The 21,992-nt window shown below is 43.4% G+C and overlaps 1 protein-coding gene across 4 annotated transcripts in view; it reads right to left on the reverse strand.

Moving 5' to 3' along the window:
* The window catches only part of LOC132836126 (zinc finger protein 239-like), a 25,555-nt gene continuing 3,563 nt past the window's right edge, over positions 1 to 21,992 (reverse strand). The window contains exons 1-3 of one of the 4 annotated variants that reach the window (XM_060855433.1): positions 12,999 to 13,020; positions 7,028 to 8,120; positions 1 to 1,179 (exon numbers count right to left, since the gene is read on the reverse strand). In XM_060855433.1, coding sequence (XP_060711416.1) covers positions 86 to 985 — 900 coding nt within the window. In that variant the 5' untranslated portion in view covers positions 986 to 1,179; positions 7,028 to 8,120; positions 12,999 to 13,020 and the 3' untranslated portion in view covers positions 1 to 85. Of the gene's footprint in view, positions 1,180 to 1,964; positions 2,052 to 7,027; positions 8,121 to 12,998; positions 13,021 to 21,992 lie in introns of those variants that run through there. The other 3 variants (XM_060855434.1, XM_060855432.1, XM_060855435.1) reach the window with 3 other exon arrangements.

Here is a 21,992-nt window from a genome sequence, read left to right on the forward strand (position 1 = left end):
TGAAACTCCAGCCATTTATAAAGGTTGTCAAAAAAACTGTCAGACTATCAATGCTGGATGTGACAGGACAATCTAAACTCTGCTGTCACATATGAACTTGTTGATGTCTTAGCAGGTTGAAGGACCGAGTGAATGCTTTCCCACACACAGAGCAGCTGTATGGCCTCTGCCCAGAGTGAGTGCGTCGGTGTACAGAGAGGCCAGATGACTGCCTGAAACTCTTTCCACAAGAAGTGCAGCTGAATGGCCTCTCCTCAGTGTGAATTCGGTGGTGTGACTGCAGGATAAATAATCGAGCAAATCCCTTCCCACAAACAGAGCAGGTAAATGGTCTCTCCCCTGTGTGAACCCGTTGGTGAGCAATGAGTGTAGATGATTGAGTGAATCCCTTCCCACACATAGAACAGTTGAATGGTTTCTCCCCTGTGTGAGTGCGCTGGTGTGCAGTGAGGGTGGATGACTGCTTAAAACACATTCCGCAGGAATCGCAGCTGAAGGGCCTCTCCTCAGTGTGAATTTTTTGATGCGTTGAAAGGCCAGATGACCTAATGAATCCCTCCCCACACACAGCGCAGGTGAATGGCTTCTCCCCAGTGTGAATTCGCTGGTGGATAGTTAGTGTAGATGTGCTATTGAATCTTTTCCCACAGAAAGTGCAGCTGAAGGGCTTTTCTTCAGTGTGAATTCTCTGGTGTATCATCAGGGAAGTTGACTGTGTAAATTTCTTCCCACACACAGAACAGGTGAATGGTTTCTCCCCAGTGTGAATGCGTCGATGAATTTCCAGCAGGGATGAATAATTGAATCCTTTTCCACAGTCCTCACATTTCCATGGCCTCTCACCAGTGTGAATACTTTGATGGTTTCTCAACAGGGATGGATAACTGAATCCTTTACCACAGTCCTCACATTTCCATAATTTTTCCATGGTGCCAGTATATTGGTGCTTTCCACATTGGATGATCAGTTTATCCCTCTTCCACATACACTCCTGCTCTGAAAGGTGCAATGATTTTAGCTGTCAGGTCTCACTGCTTTGGAAGAATCTCATACATCCATAAGTGTCTATCAGCTTTTCCAGTGATAGTGACGTTTGAAATATCTTGAATTGAGAAACCTTGTCAGATCTGGACATCGAGTTTGAAGCTATTCCTCTACAAATCTTCCACGCCTTGCAGCCTGAAAAAGAAAAGTACAAAACTCTTCATGTCTCGATTAACCATTTCCTTTCTCCAGTCTTTGCCTCCCTTTACTCTGGGCTGGTTTCAATTCTCAAGCCATAGTGTGCACAGTGGAATTAAACTAAATGAGAAGCAATCATTTTCTCTCCCACATGCAGGGATCTTGAAGCTCTTGCTTCACCAAGACGATTGTATGCTCCCGAAAGTGACCTGCAAACCCGGGACCTGCAGAGATTCCTCCTCAGGGTTTGCAACCTCCAGTGGATGTGTGTGAATCCTCACTGTACAGGTTTTCCCTCCTCACCAGAAATCAGAGGACTCATTGATTCCGTCCCAAAGGTATTTACTTCTTCACTGTAGCCTTCACTTGCTGCCCCACGATGGAGGACGTATTTTTGGACTTATTCTGGGGAAGGAGAGGCCCACCAACTGCAGCACAAACCTGGGAGCTGCTGATGTTGGCCAGAGTCTGCAGCTGTACAAAGTGTTACTAACATCATCTGGGCCAGCACGGCTCCATCTCGCCCTCTACCGGCCACAGAAGTTACAAACAAATGACACTCGATTGGCATCTCTGCGCATGGGCAAGCGGAATGATTGACGGGAGCATGGACCAACGGACAAACAGGACAGACACAGTAGGGCGGGACAGAATGGTGGCCGTGAACGGGGCGTCTAAATCACAGAAACACCCGAGTGTCTGTCGCCGGATTAAAAGTCCGACCACGCGCTTCCAATTCACAGTTAAAAACATTGATGTTTAAATGAAGCCTCCCGACCTACCCGCTGCCATAACCGTCCAAACCTTTCTATTAGGCCCCCTGAGTCCGACCTGAAGACACCACCGAGCATGCTCCTGACGGAGAGATGATTGACAGACAGATAGTACCAATAGGAAGAGGGAGAAAGGGAAGCCCGACCGGAAGTTTGGTCTACCATCCAATCGGAGCGAATGAGGGGCGGGACCCGTCATGGATAGAAAATAGGAGCAGGAGGAGGCCATTCAGTCCTTCAGAGTCAGCACAGACCATAACCCCAGACTAAACTAGTCCTCCCTCCACATATTTCTTATCCAAATGTCTTTTCAATGGTGTAACTGCATCTACCACTTTCTCTGGCAGTTTATTTCCACACTGTAAAAAAACAAATGTCCCCCATGTATTTTTAAAATCTTTCCCCTCTCACCTTAAAAATATGCCTTGAAATCCCCCACCCTTGGGAAAAGACATTTGCCATTCATCTTTTGTGTGCCTCTCATGATATTATAAACCTCGACAAATTCATTCCTCAATCTCCTATGCTCCAGTTAAAAAAGTCCCAGTCTACCCAGCCTCTCCTTATACTTAAACACTCCATTCCTGGCAACATCCTGGTAAATCTTTTCTGAGGCCTGTCCAGCTTAATAATATCCTTACTATAACCAGGTGACCAGAACTGGACACAGCACTCCAGAAGGAACTTCACCAACATCCTGTACAATCTCAGCATAATGTCTCAACACCTATACTCAAAGGTCTTTGTAATCTTATATAACCTTCTTAACTGTCCACCATACCACCAATTCTGGAGTTGTTATCTGAAAACCTTTGAGCATGCTCCACCAATCAATACGATCATAGAGAATCATCAAACTCAGTGCCCTGATCCTGCTTTGTCCCCATAGCCTTTTTCCTTTCAGCTCTAAGAACTGCATGTAAGTCCTTAAAGTCCCCAAAACTGCAGATGCTGGAAATCTAAAGCAAAAATAGGAATTGCTGGAGAAATCCAGTTGGTCTGACAGCATTCATGGAGAGAACTTCACTGGACCTAAAACATTTCTCTAGTAATTTCTGATTTTATATCTAACTCGTTAATGAATAAATTCAATGGTTTTGCCTCAACCAATTTTGGGGACAGAGAATTTCACAGGCTCACCACTCTCTGGGTTCTCCTCATCTCAGTTCTGAATAATCTACTTCTTATCCTTAGACTGTGATCTCTGGTTCTGACACCCTGGTCATCAGAAACATCCTTTATCTATTAGGCCTGTAAGGAGGCCCATGTTTGAAAGACACAAAATGGCCAACAAGTATTCAACAGAATGAAATAGCCTGCTACAATATTTAAGTGCAACATAATGGTATCTTTGAACAGGCCTATTCCAAGGTCAATAAGGGACCCTGCAAGCAACCATTTGAGACAGTTTGATAACAGGCTGTCTAAGGATAGACAAATAATTGATTAAAGCCTCATTAATGAATGGATGTTGTCCCATTAGGTGAACAGCACCAGTTAAAACAAGGAATCAAAATCTCAGCCCATTAGCACCTAATTCATTAAGCAACTTTGAAAACAATAGCTAAAGTTATTTTGTAGTAATTGGTTGCTTCACAATATTACTACACAATATTATTCACAATATTAAGAAAATAGGTTGTGGTTAAAGATTCTTCAGATATTCATAAAGATAGATTCAACATAAGTATAGATATAAAAAGTGTGGTGCTGGAAAAGCCGGTCAGGCAGCATAACCTACTGTGCTTTTCCAGCACCACACGTTTTGACTTTAATCTCCAACATCTACAGTCTTCACTTTCTCCTAAGTATAGATACATATATTGCTAACATTTAATAGAAGCATTAGGGGAAAAGCATTTAAACATACATGTGAAAGTTAATTAGTCTTAAGGAATGCTTTCCTTAACTATAAAAAAATGTGTGGTACGCCCTGAATGAAATAGATTGCTTGCAATTATTAATCACAAAGTGCTAACAGTAGAAGTACCTGTACAATTCTACATTTTATAATGAACTTTTTAACATAAATTCATATTACAAATCTTATAGCAGTTAGTTAAGACCAACTGTCTTTTGTATTTTTTACATATATAATTTAGACAGTGGAAAATATAAGAGGAATAACTGAATTTGACAGAGATAGTACATGGAATGCAATGAATAACAGAATTCAACCAGTCCTTAGAGATGAGCAAGTCTGGGACAGATCCAAAGGAGTCTAACCAGTAGTTTTGGAATGTTAATTAATAGGATGCATAGAAAGATCCCAAGGCCTAGAGAAATAGACACAGCAGATATTTTTCTTTCCACAATCAAAATGCCAGTGAGATTTAGGCTCTGATAAATTGAATGACTGTTAAGTCTTATAATCATAGAGTTTTTGCAGGGAGAAACAGGCCCTTTGGTTCTTTGTATCTGCAGTGGTCATCCTACACCTGTCTACTCTCATCCCATTTTCCAGGATTTGGCCCCTAACCTTGTATGCTGTGCTATTTAAAGTGCTCATGTAAATACTTCTTAAATGTTGTAATGGCTCTGACCTCTACCACAGTTCAATCTCCGCTGTGCCACACATGCTGATCACTGTGCTAATGCATTGACATCTGGGTGCAGACCTTGCTGCCATACATAGATCTGAGGTCTGTGAACTAATTAAAACTCGAGAGAGATAATTGAGCTCTACTGATCTTAAGTAGAGAGTTCCAGACACCCACCACCTACTTAACTGAAAAAAAAACTTGGTTAAATCCTCTCTCAACCTCCTGCCTTTTACTTTAAATCTACACCCCATGCTGACTGATCCCTCCACCAAGAAGAAAGTTGTTTTTTATCTCCCCTATCTATGCTCTTCATAACGTTTTTACACCTCAATCAGGTCCCATCCCATCCCCTTTGAACTTCTCTGCTCCAAGGAAAGCAAACCCAACAATCTAGTCTCTCTCCATAGCTGATACGTTCAAGCCAGGCACCTCCTCTCTTGTAATCATGTCCTTCTAAGCACGTAACCAAAACTGCATACAGTACTCCAGCTGCTGTCTAACAAATGTCCTACAGAGCTCCATTATCATCTCCCTGCTCTTGTATTCAATGCCCCAAACAAAAAAAGGCAAGTATCCCATATGCTTTTTAACCACTTTATCTGTGGGCATGCGCACCAATGACTCTCTGATCCTCTGTACTTTCTGGGGTCCAGCCATGCAATGTGTCCCCTCGCCTTGGTAGAGCTGCCAAAATGCATCACCTTATACTCTTCAAGATTAAGCTATATTACATACCAGGTAGTGCTTGACAGCTTAAAATGCATAAAGATGGATAACTCCTGGGTGTACCCTAGACCACTGTGAGAAGCTAAGGAAATTATTGCTCCAGAAGATTGGATATTGGCTAATGTAGTGCCACTATTTAAGAAAGGTGTTAATGAAAAACCAGGGAATTATAGACCACTGAGTCTGACATCAATGGTGGACAAGTTATTGGAGGGAATCCTGAGGGACAGGATTTACCTGTATTTGGAAAGGCAAAGACGGATTCGGATAGTCAACATGGCTTTGTGTGTGGAAAATCACGTCCCACAAACTTAATTCAATTTTTTGAAGAAGGAAAAAAAAGAGGATTGATGAGAGCAGAATGTTGCACATGACCTATATTGACTTCAGTAAGGTGTTCATGGTAGACTGGTGAGCAAGCTTAAAATCACATGGAATACAGCTATTTGGATACAGAATTGGCTTGAAGGTAGAAGGCAAAGGGTTGTGGTGGACGATTGCTTTTCAGACTGGAGCCTTGTGACCAGCAATGTGCCACGAGGATTGGTCCTGGGTCCACTGTTTTTTGTCATTTATATAAATGATTTGGATATGAACATATGAGGTATGATTAGTAAGTTAGTAAACTTGAAAGAGTTCAGAAAAGATAGCCAGGGTTGGAGGGGTTGCACTATAGGGAGAGGCTGAATAGGCTGGGGCTATATACCCTTGAACATTCGAGGTTGAGGGGTGTCCTTGTGGAGGTTTATAAAATCATGATAAGCATGGATATGGTAAATAGACAAGGTAATTTCCCTGGGGTTGATGGAGTCCAAAACTAGATGGCATGGGTTTAAGGTGAGAGGGGAAACACTTAAATGGGACAGAAGGGGCAATTTTTAAATGTAGAGGATGATGCGTGTATGGAATGAGCAGCTTTGGGAAGTCGTAGAGACTGGTATCATTACAACATTTTAAAAAGGTATATAAATTGGAAGGGTTTAGAGGGACATGGGCCAAATGCACAAAAATGGGACCAGATTAATTTAAAATATCTGATCAGCATGGTCTGTTTCAATATTGTACATCTGTATGACTCTAAATCCCATTTACCACTGCTCCGCCCATTGACAAACTTTCTTTATCTTGTTGTGGTGTTTGTACAATTTTGAACTCCTTATTACACTCTCACACATTCTCTCAAGTGCATTCTCTCTCTCTCTCACACACACACACACACACACACACACAGTTCCCCACCCCTCCCCTCCCCTCCCCTCCTCTCCTCATCCACCCATTCTTCCCCCACGCCCCCACATACACACATGAATCCACAGGGTGAATCATTTCATCCAAGGTATTTGTTTATTTGCAGGTACATCCTAATTTGTTCAAAAGACACAATTTGTAATTACAGTCAGTTAATGGCATCTTATACATTCCAGCTTTTGGAATAAAATCGGCCTGATTCCAGACTAAAAAACTCAAGCAGCTTGCCAACAAAGCCTCACACCCACATTTCAGAGTCAGACTCGAGGTCACCTTTTGTATATTCTTATCGCTCTGTTGATTGTTCATGATAGCACAGTACTGACATTAGCATTATAAACACTTGACACCCCACCCCACACTCTTGGTCAGTGCAGAGATGTATTATCTGACTCTGCACTCACATCAATTGGAAGATCGTTTTATCTCTCTGGCTGTTTATGCAAACCCTGCTCTCTCGTTGCACCTGCTGAAGGGGCTGCGCTCCGAAAGCTTGTTTGCTTTCAAACAAACTTGTTGGGCTATAACCTGGTATCGTGTGAATTCTCTCTATACCTTGATGAGATGTTTAGCTCGGGTTTCCCGTCTGCGAATCCTTTCCGTTCAATCTCCTGCAAAAATAGAACGTAGAAGATTCCCAACCTTCTCAGTCCAGGAAAGACAAACATTTCATTTGGGTGTAAACGAGACTCTGGAGTTTCTAATCCGACTGTGGATAGCTCGGACCAGCAGTGTTCAGGACAACTCCCAATTCTCGTCTCTCAGACTTTGCACTTCCTCCTTCCGGGTCCAGCAGCCATCCACACTGCCCATGCGCCAGTCACGGCTGGCCCCGCCCACTCCGATTGGTTGGAGGAACGTCCGTTCAAGACCCGGTCTCCTGTACCGCCCCCTGCTGCTATTGGTGCAAACCTGCCGCCAATCATTCGGTAGCCAGAGCATTGTGGTCATGAAGAGCCAATCCCTATGGCACATGCGCAGCCAAATGCTTGACTGGAGCTGCAGCCTGAGGAATGTTTATTTCCAGAAATAATCGGATTGTCTCCAGCAAGTGAAGAATTATTCCACAGTTTATTTGTATTTCAGCAAGGGGAGGAGGGGACACCAGGAAACAGCATTCCAGGGGAATTGCAATTCTCCGTTCAGAATTACCATCCTGGACTGATAGGGATGACTTTTTGTAAAGCATTAAGCGGTGGATTTACACGTGTGAATAAACAATAAACTGTACAGATCTTGTGTGTTTGGGCGAGGCTTCAATTGATCATTCAACCTGGAGAGACCGGAGGATATCAGCACCATGGAGAAACCGTAGAAATGTGAAGATTGTGGGAAAGGATTTCATTATTCATCCCAGCTGGATATCCATTGGCACATTCACACTGGGGAGAGGCCATTCACCTGCATTTCGTGTGGGAAGGGATTTGCTTGGTCATCCAGCCTTTGTTCACACCAAGGAGAAGCCATTCAGCTGTACAACCTGTGGACAGAGCGTTTAGGGTTTCAGATATGCTCAGTGAACACAAGCAAAGTCACACAGGCATAAACTGTTCACTTGCTTTGTGTGTCAGACGGGATTCTCTCAGTAACTCGCCCTCTATTCGCACCACCATTTTCACATGAAAGAGAATCCATTCCACTGCACTTCCTGTGGAAAGAAATTCAAGCAGTCAATGGAACTTAAAGAATACCAACGCACCCACAGTGGGCAGAAGCCCTTCACTTGCTCGGAGTGTGGGAAGAGATTCCCTTGGTCATCCCAATTGCTGACACATCAGCAAGTTCACACTGTGGAAAGGCCATTTTATTGCTGTGTGTGGGATAGAATTCACTCAGCCATCCCAGCTACAGAGACACTAACAAGTCCATTAGTGACTACAGGGCTTGGATTCTTCTGTTAACTACATCCGTGATTGAAAATCTGACAAAATTTGATTTGTTTCTGCTGACATTAACAATCCATAAATCTAGATGCAGTCTGACACTCTCAATGTGTCATAGCTTTTGAAGCTGCACTGCCTCTTATTATGCAGCTCTGAGCTTCCCCCTTAATTCAAGGACTTAATTCCATGATAATTATATTTGTAGATGAAGAATTTTTGCTTCAATCCTAAATTGGTCTTTACAAACTCTCCAAATCAGTGTTTATAAAGCACCACTGTAATGAAGGTAATGAATTTATGACACAGCAATATGAGAAAGGTGGAACCCATAATAAACACTGGTTTGAGATCTAATCAGCAGAGATGACATCTGTCATTGAAGCAATAATCAAAGCTGATCTGATTTACAACATCAGCCCAACAGCTGGAACACAGTATCACCTGACCGTAGTTGAGACAGTTGTGCAAATCACTTGGAGATATGATAAGGAAACACTGGATCAATCTCTGTGCAGAAATCCAAACTGCCTGTGATGATGGAAATCTATGTGCTACATTTGAGGTGATCAAGAGCATCACCATTTCCCAGCTGACGTTTGGAAATGAACTTTTCACTGAAAGAAGTAAACAGAAGCAAACTCCCAAAGGATTGAACATTGCTGTGAGCTGTACTCCTGTGACAGAGACATTTCTGAATCTCTACTTGACATTCTCCTGCACCTTCCTGTTGTGGCTGAGTTCATCGCCAGACCTGGAAAAAGCCAATTGATTGCTGAGCAAGCAAAAAGTTTCCTAGGACAGAAAGAATTTGCTCAAATATAGAAAGTGCCATTTACTGCCGCAGCTTTATGATCTCCTCCTCCTTTATTGGGAGGTAGGATCTGTTCAACAGGACGTGATTTGGAGATGCCAATGTTGGACTGGGGTGGACAAAATTAAAAATCACACAACACCAGTTTATAGTCCAAAAGGTTTATTTGGAATCATTAGCTTTCAAAGTGCTTGTTCTTCATCAGGTGATTGTGGAGCAGAATCATAAGACACAGACTTTATAGCAACAGGATTGCAGTGTCATGGAATGTAACAGTAAACAAATTTAGCTTACGTCTTTCATTCTTTAGAATGACCATGTTAGTCTGGTGCCATCTCAGTTCAGATAATGCATTGAAGGTGTGAAGTTAAAGTCTGTCTGTGTCCCAATGTTAAGTCAGACTGATTCTATTTCTAAAGTGGGAGCTACAGAATCTTACATGGATTTATGCAGTTTTTGAGTAAAATAAAGCATAATTCTGCAAGTACAAATTCACTGCACAAGCTTATATTTGTGTGTGCAGAGGAGACCAAGTGAGTGTGTGCATGTATGTATGAGTTTCTGTGAGAGAGTGTACGTCTGTGTGTGTGTGAGTGTATTGGGGTACAGGTCTGTGAGAGGGCGTGTGTGTGTGAGCATATGAGAGAAAGCTTGTATATGAGAGAAGGTCTGCTTGAGTGTGTGGGTCTGGAGGAGTGTGTGTTTGTATGTGAGAGTGTGTGTAATATAGTGGGGTCACCTATAGTATGACATGAACCCAAGGTCCCAGTTGAGGCCATCAACAGGACAAACATGATGCAAATACACTCACATGGTACAAAAACACAGGAGACAGTAACTGCAACAACATCTCCCTCTTTAGCATCGCAAAGAAGGGGGGTTTTGGGAGTTTAAAACACTGCAACCACCTGCAGAGCAAGTGTGTCCAGAAGCACAGTGTTGTTTCTGTGCTGGCAGATTAACAGATGACATTTCCTGTACACCAGCTATGGGAGAAGATATGGGGAACAGGACAGACCTTCACTCCATATTTTCATCAGTCTCGGTAAAGCATTCAACACCATCAATAGGATAGGACCTGACGAGACTTTGGAGCTAGTTGGCTGTCTACCTTCTGTCTCAACCACTCCTTTCAAAGGCAAAATGCCCATCCCTATACACTTTGATAGCACTACTTCTAGAATGGTGCCAGCACCAGATACAGCAACTCACAATGACACCTGATAACCACTAATAATAATAAGCTTTGTCAGGAAGGTGGGTACACCTCCAACAACACTCAAGTAGCCCGAAGTATCAGCATAAAGCAAATTGCTTAATTGGCATCACTTTCAACATTCACTCCCTTAAACACTGACACTCAGCAGCAGCAGCAGTGTGTACCATCTACAAGATGCACTGTGGAAATTCACCAAGGCTCCTTGGACAGCACTTTTCCAACCTGCAACCCACAGGAACAAGAGCAGCAAATATAATGGGAACACCATATATCAAGTTGCCCTCAAATCTCTCTGAACTATCTGGATTTGGAAATATGTCAGCTGTTCCATGTGTCACTTGGCCAAAAACCTGAAGTTCCCTCCCTGGCAGCATTGTGGGTGCACCTACAGCAAAGAGGCTACAGCAAATCTAGAAGTCATCTCACCACCCACCTTCTCAAGGGAAGTTCAGGATGAGGAATAGATGTCCAGCAAGCTCCAGCCACATCACACAAGTGAAGAAAAAAAAAAGAATGTAGAACAGTCAGGTGTGACTGTGACTGATGAGTGTTGAGATAAATGCATTAAAATCTTTAACAACCTTCTCCTGAAGTGACCTCATTTCAATGCCTCTGACCCCAGTGTGCCGGTTTCTTTTCGGGGGGGTGGGGGGGGGGGGGGGGGAGGCGGTCAGGAGGAAGGCTCTTCAGCTAATAAATGGATTGAGGATTATTAATGGATCATTAGTGTTCTTGGAGTCTGTTCATTAATGCAATGTCATTCGGATTATTCATCTTTTATGATAAGGATTATTGACAAAACATCAAATATCTTGAATGTAATAGAATCCTAATTAATGATGTATTAATTATTAACTGAAGTGTGTGATTTTTGACATACAACTTCCTGATTGTTGAACATTTGAGTACAGATGGAATAGGCAACTGATTGGGAATGCAGTGGGAGCTGCATAATTAATTGGACCTTGATTGTTGATGTGATAGGAACCAGAATATTAATATCATAGTTATCTGATTCTTCACATATCAGTATCCAGAATCTTACAGGATTTCAAATCTGTACGCAAGAGGCAATTCATGATGAACAGTGGAGCCTGACTATTAATATAATAGAATCATAATTATTGTACATTATGATCCTGATTATTCAAGAAATAAGCTCACACACACACACATACAGGTTTTTTTTAACAGCAACTATCGTGCCTTGGAGTCTGTCCATTCGACTGCAACCATCAATGTTTTTGTTTAAAATAATGATTGAAAGGACACCGTAGATATCAGAAAGCAGTTTAAGCTCCACAACAGCCATTGCTGCCTCAGAGTCTATGAACCCAAAATCTCATCTCAAAACTTTCATGGGTTTCTGGACCCAGAGTTTGTCTCTGATTCTCACTGAGGTTATAAAAACAGAGCTGCATTTTAAAGCTCTGTCACTGTTTCTCTCTAGTACGAACCCTCTGGCATGTTTGGAGTTTCGAAGACCCAAGTGAATCCCTCCACTGACCCGTTGAAAGGCCTATCCCTATGTGCATATAGGGGATGTTCCAACCCAGATGCATAACTGAATTCCTTCCCACAGACCCTACATTTCCATGGTTTCTCCCCAGTGTGACTGTGTCTGTGTGTCACAGGCAGGTGATGGGCTGAACCTTTGACAAGGGGTAGGTAGAAAGAGTGAGAGAGAGTGCCATTAACAGATTAGCTCTTTGGAAAAGCCAATGGGTTCACGATGAGCCTAACAGGCCCCATTCATGCTCTGCTATTATAAGACTCTGTAATAGAGTCGTAATCATACAGCACGGGAACAGACCCTTTGGTCCAACTAGTCCTTGCTGAACATAATCCCAAACAAAAGTAGTCCCACCTGCAAGCTTGTGGCACATATCCCTCCAAACCTTTCCAATTGATGTCCTTATCTAAATGTTTTTAAGTGTTGAAAGGGTCCGCATCCACCACTTCCTCAGGAAGTTCATTCACATGTGAACCACCTTCTGTGCAAAAGATTTACCCCTCATGTCTTTTTTAAATCTCTCTTCTCACCTTCGAATTTCAAGACTATGAGGCATATTTTAAGGAAAAAACACCCAATGTTAACCCTACCTATACCCCTCATGATTTTATAAACCTCTAAATGGTCACCTCTCAACCTTATAAACTCCATTAAAAAAAAGCCCCAGTTGATCCATCCTTTCTTTATCACCGAAACTTTCCACACCTGGCAACATTCCTGGCAACTCTTTTCTGAACACTCTCGAGCTAAATAATATCCTTAATTTAATGATTCCTAGTAAACATATGCAATAGAATCAGAGAGAAGAGCTGATTGTTACTACGTTGTCTCTGAAAAAACTATCAATGAGCTGAAAGACTATCAGTGTCTCTCTGGCTTCTCCTTCCCTCGAGGTAAAAGCCTAGATTGTTTTTGAAATCTGCTTCTCCAGGTTATTCAGGCAGTGTGTTCCAATTCATCATAACTTGCTCAGTGACATAATTCCTCATTTTCACCTTGGAGGTTTTTCTGCATTCTGCAGTTCCCAACCACCTGGCCAATGAAAGCAGTCACTCCCACTGTTAAAGAAAACTCCTTAAAAATAAATTCAACACACTTACTGAATCAATCCTTGCTCTTCTCTGCCCAAAGGAAAGCTGTGCCTCCACATATCTGAAATCTCTCACCCTTGATACTCACAGGTCTGGTGAACGTTCCCTGCACCCTCTTCAACACCCTGACATCCTTCAGAATCAAACATAAGATTTCAGCTCACGACTACGAAAGGTTTCGTAAAGTTCATCTTAACTTCCTTGCTTTTGTCCTGCATGCCTCGAAGAATAAATCCTGGGACCTCCATTCACATTGTTATAAAACAGTGTGCTGTCATATTCAAAGATTTCTGTATATCCACTCTAAATGTGCACCATTTAGTTTATTTTCCCCTTCCTTATTCTTCCTTCCAAAGTCCATCATTGTCAATCACTTTGGGGCGGTTTGAGGTTATGAATGATGTTGAAAAACCACAGAAACTCTTTTATTACTGATTTTAAGTTGTAGATTTTGCTCCTGAGGTGAAATTAGGATTATCGTTCAGAGTGAACTGATCTAATGCAAAAACAATTTCAGTTGGGAGTCAGTGAATGAAGAAGGTAGAACCCAGACCCTGCAGAACTGACAGCTCAGTCAGGACTCCAGGAGTTGGCCATTTAGTCCTTCAAGCCTATTCCACCCTACCAAGCAGTGAGGCCTCACTTTCCTGAGCACATCGTAGTAGCAAAGTTGTTAAATCTCTGATCGAGTGTGAACAGCCTTTTAAGGAGGAGAGTTTGCCTAACTTTACAGGGAGATGCTGGCTCAGGGCTGCACCACCCAGCAGTTCCACTTCATCCTCCGGCTCATTCACCATGCTAACAAAAAATCTTTTCCTTTCAAGACCCGCAAGATGCAACAACTCAGACACCCATGGCCTCCCGGAACCTTGCACCCCTCCCCTTCCCTCTGACTCCATCCCCTCTCCTAAAGCTCTCAGCTTTATCCCTCTGCATCCCCACCCTAATGAATTTCAGGGCGGGACATGATGTTGAACTCATCTGTCATCTTTGCCTCCATGCCCATTTCTTTGGGCAAGAGTCCTCTCCCCATCCCACAGACTCCTTTGCCCAGCTCTAACACTCTCCTTCCACCTGTACCCCTCCCTCTAGCCTTTTACCGATCTGAACATAGAGACCTGTCGACACGACATTAGTCACCTCAATCTCTCCATCCCCCTCATCCAATCCAAGCTATCTCCCTCCAAACTGACTGCACTTTGTCTGCTCAGATTCAATCCTGACTTTCTTATTAAGCTTGCCGATAAGGATGGTGCTGTTGGATCCTGGCGTACTGAGCTCTACATTACAGACGCTGAGTGCCAGCTCTCAGATACCTCCTCCTAGCTCCCCTGACCATGACCCCACCACGGCACTTCAGGCCATTGTATCAACTACAGCCACTGGCCTCATTTTGTAATGGCAATCCCTCCCCAACACCACTGCCTCCAAGCTGATAGTTCCCCAGTCCCACACAGCTCGCTTCAACCTCCTTCCGAAAATCCAGACAGCACTGGCCAGGCAGAATCATTGTTTCAGCCTGCTCCTCCTCAACACAGCTCATCTCTTCCTACCATAACTCAGTCTTTTCTCCCCGGTCCAGTCCCTGCCCATGCACATCTGTGATTCTCCTGATGCTTTATGGCAGCTTTGAAATTCTGGCCCCCAACCACAACTCTTTCCCTGATATATTGATGATATCGTTGGTGCCACCCTCTCTTGTCCAGAATTGGAAAAGTTCATCAATTTTGCTTCCAATTTCTGTCCCACCCTCACTTCCACCTGGCCTATCTCTGACCCCTCCCTTCCCTTCCTCAACATCTGGGTTTCCATTTCTGGGGATAGACTGGCCACTAATATCCTCTCTAAACCCAATGACTTTCACAGCTACCTGAACTGTACGTGCTCACACCCTGTTTCCTGTAAAGACTTCATTGCAATCTTCTGGTTCCTCTGGCTCCATCACATATGTTCTGATGAGGCCAAATTCACTAAGGGAGTGTCCAAAATGCCCACCTTCCTCCTCAACAGAGGAATCCCCAGCACCGTTGTCGACAGGGCCCTTAACTGGGTCTGACCCATCTCCCGCACTCACCCCTTCTCTTCGAGCCACAACAGTGAGAGGGTTCCCCTTGTCTTTACCTACTATCCCACCAGCATCCACATCCAGAAGATCTTCACCTGCCATTTCCGCCACCTCCAGTGTGATGCCACATCCAGAAAAAAATCCCCTCCCCTCCCTTGTCTGCCTTCCACAGGCACCGTTCCCTCCGGGAGATCCTGGTTCATTCTTCCTTTACTCTCAAACCACCCCACAGCCTCACGGCACCTTCCTCTGCAGCCAAAAGGTGTAACAACTGTCTGTTTACCGCCTCAGTATCCAAGGGCCCAAACATACCTTCCAGGTGAAGAAGCACTTTACATGCACTAGTCCAGTGCATTTGCTGCTCACAATGTGGGCTCATATACACTGGGGAAACAAAGCGTAGACTGGGTGACCACTTCACAGAGTATTTACATTCTACCTGCAAAGAAAGACCCTGAGCTTCCAGTTGCCTGCCAGTGTAACACACCACCCTGTTGCCTGGCCAACATTACTGCAGTGTTCCAGAGAAGCTCAGTGTAAACTGCAAGGACAACACCTAATTTTCTGCTTGGGGACCCTGCAGCCCTCCAGACTCCGTAGCGGATTCAATAATTTTAGGCCTGAACTCTCCCATGGTGCAGTACGGTGGCTCAGGTGGAAAAGGTAGGAGAGGTGGTCTGGGTGGGATGCTATTTGGAGGGTCAGTGTGGACTCAATGGACCAATCAGGGATTCTACAGACATCATTTTTAGTCTGAGAAAAAGATGGAGGGATATTGGGAAGGCTAATGTAAGGGCAACAATATATTCATATATCTAGAGAAAGTTATTGACAAGGTGCCAAGAGAGGAAGTTTGGAGATGTGCTAGAAATCAGGGAGTCCCTGAGACGTGTGTCTGATTATCACTTACAGGGACAGCCAGACAAGAGTAAGAAGCAGGTGTGTGAGAGACAGACACAGACAGAATGAGTGGGGGGGTGGGGAGTAGAAAAGTGACAATCAGGTTCACAACAAACTGCAACATTGAACCCCTTCCTCTTCCTAATGGTCATTGACATTCCAACTAAGCAAGTGCCAGGAGTCAATTTTTTTAAAGATTCTTTCATGAGACACGGGTGTCACTGGCTGGGCCAACATTTACTGTCCATCTCTAACTGCTGTGAGCGCAGAGTTGGGGATATTGCTTTGGGTCTAAAGTCACATATAGGCCAGGCCAGGAAAGGATGGCGATTTAATTCCCCGATGGACACTAATGAACCAGATGAGATTTTATGGTTACACGGTCACCACTAGGACTAGCTGTTAATTCCAGATTTTTGTTGTATTGATATTTCACCATCTCCCATGGTGGAATTTGAACGCATGTCCCAAAACATTAGCCTGGGATTTGGATTACTCGTCGGATCTACAGATTCTCAATCATTTTCTCATCAGGTCCAGTCCAGAGGCGGCACGGTGGCACAGTGGTTAGCACTGCTGCCTCACAGCACCAAGGACCTGGGTTCAATTCCCGCCTTGGGCAACTATCTGTGTGGAGTTTGCACATTCTCCCAGTGTCTGCGTGGGTTTCCTCCGGGTGCTCCGGTTTCCTCCCACAGCACAAAGATGTGCAGGTTAGGTGAATTAGCCAGACTAAATTGCCCGTAGTGTTACGTGAAGGGATAAATGTAAGGGAATGAGTCTGGGTGTGTTGCTCTTCGGAAGGTCGGTGTGGACTTTCCACACTGCGTGTAATCTAATCTAATCTAATGTCCAGTGATATTATCACTGCTTCCTGCCAAACAGTGAAGACTCTGTCCCTGGATGGTCTCAAACCATCAACCTCTTGATTAACAACTGAATGCACTAGTTGCACCACTGAAAGAGAGCTCTGTAACTGGACTTGATGAGAAAATGATTGAGAATCTGTAGATCTGGGGAAAAGCAGAAAGGCAGAGATATTAAGATCAGTCAACCAAAAGGCCCAAATGAATGGACAGTCCACCTGTGCCTTCGTAAGAGACCCCAATTGCTGAACCTGTATCAAGTCCTTCTTAAGAACTAGGAGCAGGAGTCGACCATCTGACCCTTCGAGCCCGATCCCCCATTCAATAAGACCATGGCTGATCTTTCGTGGCCTCAGCTCCACTTACCCACCCTCTCACCAATGTCTCAATTCCTGTACTTTTCACAAGGTTATCTAAATTAGCTTTAAAAACATTCAATGAGGAAGCCTCAATGACATAACTGGGCACAGAATTCCGCAGATTTACAACCCTCGAGGTGAAGAAGTGCCTCAATTCAGTTCTCAATCTGCTCCCCCTACTTTTGAGGCTGTGCCCTCTTGTCCTAGGTTTCACCCACCAGTGGAAACATCCTCTCTGCTTCTACCTTATCTATTCCCTTCATGATTTTAAAGGTTTCTAGCAGATTCCCCTCATTCTTATAAACTCCAATGAAGATAATCCCAGTCTACTCAGTCTCTCCTCATGAGCCACTTCAGAATCAACCTAGTGAACTTCCTCTGCACCCCTTCTAATGCTTTTTCAATTAGGGAGATCAAAACTGCACACACAACTCCAAATGTGGTCTCACCAGCACCCTGCACAGCTGCAACATAACCTCTCTGCTTTTAAACTGCTTTAAAAGCAATGAAGGACAAAATCCCATTTGCCTTTTTAATTACACTGCAAACCAACCTTCTGTGATTCGTGCACAAGGACACCCAAGTCCCTCTGCACAGCAGCATGCCACAATTTCTTACCATTCAAATAAGTCCTTTTTACTGTTACTCCTAGTGAAATGGATAACTTCACATTTATTAACATTGTACTCTATCTGCCAGACCTTTGCCCACTCACTTGAACCATGTCCCTCTGCAAAGTTTCACAGCCCTCTGCAGACTTTGCTCGACTGCTCATCTTAGTGTCATCTGCAAACTTTGACACACTTACATGTGGTGCCCAACTCCAAATCATTGATGTAAATTGTGAATAATCGCTGTCCCAACACTGATCCCTGAGGCACACCATTAGTCATTGATCGCCAAGCAGAAAAGCACCAAGTTATCCCCATTCTTTGCTTCCTGTTACTTAATCAATCCTCTATCCATGCTAGTATGTTGCCCGCAATGCCTTCCATCTTTATCTGCCTTTTATGCAGCACCTTGTCGAAAGTCTTTTGGAAATCTAGATACACCATATCTACTGGTTCCCTCTGATCCACCGTGCTCGTAATGTCTTTATAGAATTCCAGTATATTAAGGATGACCTGCCTTTCATGACCCCATGCTGCGTCTGACCAATCAAACAATTTCTATCTAGATGTCTTCGTATTTCTTTCTTGATAATAGACTCAAGCATTTTTCCCACTACAGAGGTTAAGCTAATGGTCGATAATTCCCCTCTTTTGTCCAGTTTACTTTAGCCATCACCTCCCTCATCCTATTGTCCTCTCCCTTGTTTAAACACGGGACCCTGGTACTGGATTTAAACTTCTCGCTTTCCATCTGTATTTTAAATTCAGCCACACTGTCATCGCTCCTTCCAAAAGCATCCCTAACTATGACGTCATTAATTATTCTTGTCTCATTACACAGGACCAGATCTAGGATAGCTCGCTCCCCTGTCAGTTCTATTCATGCTATTCAAGAAAACTATTGTAGATACACTCAATAAACTCCTCAAGGCTACTTTGACTGACTTGGTTCGACCAATCTATATGGAGATTAGAATCCAATAAGAGTCTTGAAACTGGTTCAGGTCTCTATACTTTTGAAAGAATGCAAAGCTACAGAGAAGAAGATTGGCCAGAATAGTTCTAAGGAAAAAAAAGGAATTTAGCTCCTTGTTCAGGATCTGAGGAGAAACCAGGATTCATTCTCTTTGGAGCAGAGGATGTTAAGGGGATATTTGAAACAGATTTTAACAAAGTCGAGAAAGAAAAAGCTACTTCCATAAGATTATGGTGGAATTAAGGGACACACATTTAAAAGGTTACAAGGAAGAACCATTTTACATTACAAAAGATCATATCCAGAACTCTGTCTATAAAGGTGGTAGAAATGGATGAGCACATGAAAACCGGGAGGAGAAGACAGACAATGATAATATTAAATGTGAGATGTTTCTGGGAGTCTGTAGACCAGCACAGGGATGATCTATGAATATGATTTGGCCATTGTTAGGCCATAAGCGATAGCTTTGGATGAGCCAGAGATTGTGAAGGGTTGAGTGTGGAAGGCCAGCCAATAGGGCATTGGGACAGTCCAATTGACAGGAAACAAAAGATCAAGGCACGTTTTAGAATCTCTCAGGTCATTTCCAATGACAATTACTTTGGAAACATTTCCCCACATGGTCAACAAATAAACCTTTTCTTCCATCCACCGTGAAAGACCAACGATTTTCAAATCCTTGTGAATGCAGTGACTCTGTTGGATCTTGATATGCTGTGTGGTTTGAGTGGACAGTTTGTGAAATGTTTCCAGTTGCATGTTCAGTACAAGGAGTGGACAGAAACCCAGACCCTGTAGGGCTCCTGTGGCGCATTGAAAGTGTCTCTACCCCTGGACAAAGAGGCTCGGGTTCAGGTCCCACATACTCCATTGGTCATAGAGTAATACAGTCATGCAGCAGAGAAACAGACCCTTCGGTGCAACCAGTCCATGCCAACCATAATCCCAAACTAAACTTGTCCCACTTGTCTACTTGGCCCATACCCCTCCAAACTTCTCTTATTCATGTACTTAGCCCAAGGTTTTCTTAGGTATTGTAACTGTACCCACATCCACCAATTCCTCAGGAAATTCATTCCACATGCTCTGTAAAAATATTGTCTCTCACATCTGTTTTAAATCTTTCTACTCTCACCTTAAAACATATGCCCTCTGGTCTTGAAATACCTTGCCCTAAGTCATTCACCTTATCTACACCCTCATGATTTTATAAACCTCTGTAAGGTCACCTACCAAACTCCTATGCTCCAATGGGAAAAAACAGTCCTTATAGCTCATAACCTCCATTCCCAGCAAACATCCTTGTAAATCTTTTCTGAACCCCTCTCCAGCTTGATAATATCTTTCCGATAACAGGGTGACCAGAACTGGGCACAGTACTCCAGAAGAGGCTTCACCAATGTCCTATACAACCTTAACATGATGGCCCAACAGCTATACTCAAGGTCTGAACAGTGAAGGCAAGCGTGCTAAATGCCTTATCTAACTTGTCAACATGTGTAGCAAACTTCAAAGAATTATATACCAAACCCCAACGTCTCTCTGTCCTACAGCACTACCCAGGGCCCTACTTTTAACTGTGCAAGTCCTGCCCTTGTTAGTTTTACCAAAATGCTAATACCTCGCCTTTATCCAAATTAAAGTCCATTTACCACTCTTCAGACCAATCTTTACGGTCTCCAGCAAGGCATTCAATAAGGTTCCGCATGTAGACTGGTTAGCAAGGTTAGATCACATGGAATCCATTTCAATTTAAAATTGGCTTGAAGGTAAGAGAGAGAGGATGGGGAGGTGGAGGATTGCTTTTTTGGACTGGAGACCTGTGACCGGGGGAATACCACAGGGATCAGTGCTGGCTCCACTGCTTTTTGTCATTTATATAAATGGTCCGGATATGAATATAGGAGATATGGTGAGTAAGTTTGCAGATGACACCAAAATTGGTGATGGAGTGGACAGCGAAGGTGGGTACCTCACAGTAAAACTGGACTTCGATCATATGGGCTAATGAGGCGCGTAGTGGCAGATGGAGTTTTGATAAATGTGAGGTGTTGCATTTTGAAAAGCAACTCAGAGCAGAACTTATATACTTAATGGTAAGGTCCTGGGGAGTGTTGCTAAATGAAAAGTCCTTAGGGTGCAAGTTCATAGTTCCTTGAGAGTGAAGGTAAAGGTAGGCAGGTTAGTGGAAAAGGCATTTGGAACACTTGCCTTTATTAGATAGTGCACTGAATATAGGAGTTGGGAGGTCATGTTGTGACTGTACAGGACAGTGTTTAGGCCACTTTTGGAATACTACATTCAATTCTGGTCTCTCTACTGTCGGAAAGATATTGTGAAATTAGAAAGGGTTCAGAAAAGGTTTACAAATATGGTGCCATGTTTGCAGGGTTTGAGCTATAGGGAGAGGCTGAATAGGCTGGGTCTGTTTTCCCTGGAGCATCGGAGGCTGAGGGGTGACCAATTAGAGGTTCATAAAATCTTGATGTGCATAGATAAGGTGAATAGCCAAGGTCTTTTCCCCAGGATAATGGAGTCCAAAACTACGGGGCATAGGTTTAAGGTGAGTGGGGAAAAGATTTAAAAAGGACCTAATGGCAATTGTTTCATGCAGAAGGTGGTGCACGTATGGAATGAACTGCCAAAGGACGTGGTGGAGTCTGGTACAATTACAACATTTAAAAGGCATATGGATGGGTAGATGAATAGGAAGGGTTTAGAGGGATATGGGCTGATTGCTGGCAAACAGTACAAGATTAATTTAGCATATTTGGTCAGCATGGACAAGTTGGACCAGAGGGTCAGTCTCTATGACTGTATAACTTACCAACCACTGACGTCAGACTCACCACTCTATTGTTCCTTGGCTTTTCCTTCTCACATTTCTTAAATAATGGCAAACATTAGCCACTCTCCAGTCTTCTCGCATCTCACCCATGGCTATCAATGATATAAATATCTCAGCAAGAGGCCCAGCAATCACTTCCCTAGCTTCCCACATGGTTCTGGGGTACACCTGATCAGGTCCTGGGATTTATCCACTTTTAAGACATTCAACTACTTGTTCTATGTAAAACAGACGCTTGCCAAGCTATCACTATTTATTTCTCCAAGTTCTCCAGCTTCCATACCCATAGAGTAAAAACTGACAAAAAAATACTCATTTGGTATCTCACCCATCTCCTTTGATTCCACACATAGACAGCCTTGTTGATCTTTAAGT

The sequence above is a fragment of the Hemiscyllium ocellatum genome, chromosome 46 (genome assembly GCF_020745735.1).
Source record: "Hemiscyllium ocellatum isolate sHemOce1 chromosome 46, sHemOce1.pat.X.cur, whole genome shotgun sequence".
In the NCBI taxonomy this organism is placed as follows: Eukaryota; Metazoa; Chordata; class Chondrichthyes; order Orectolobiformes; family Hemiscylliidae; genus Hemiscyllium; species Hemiscyllium ocellatum.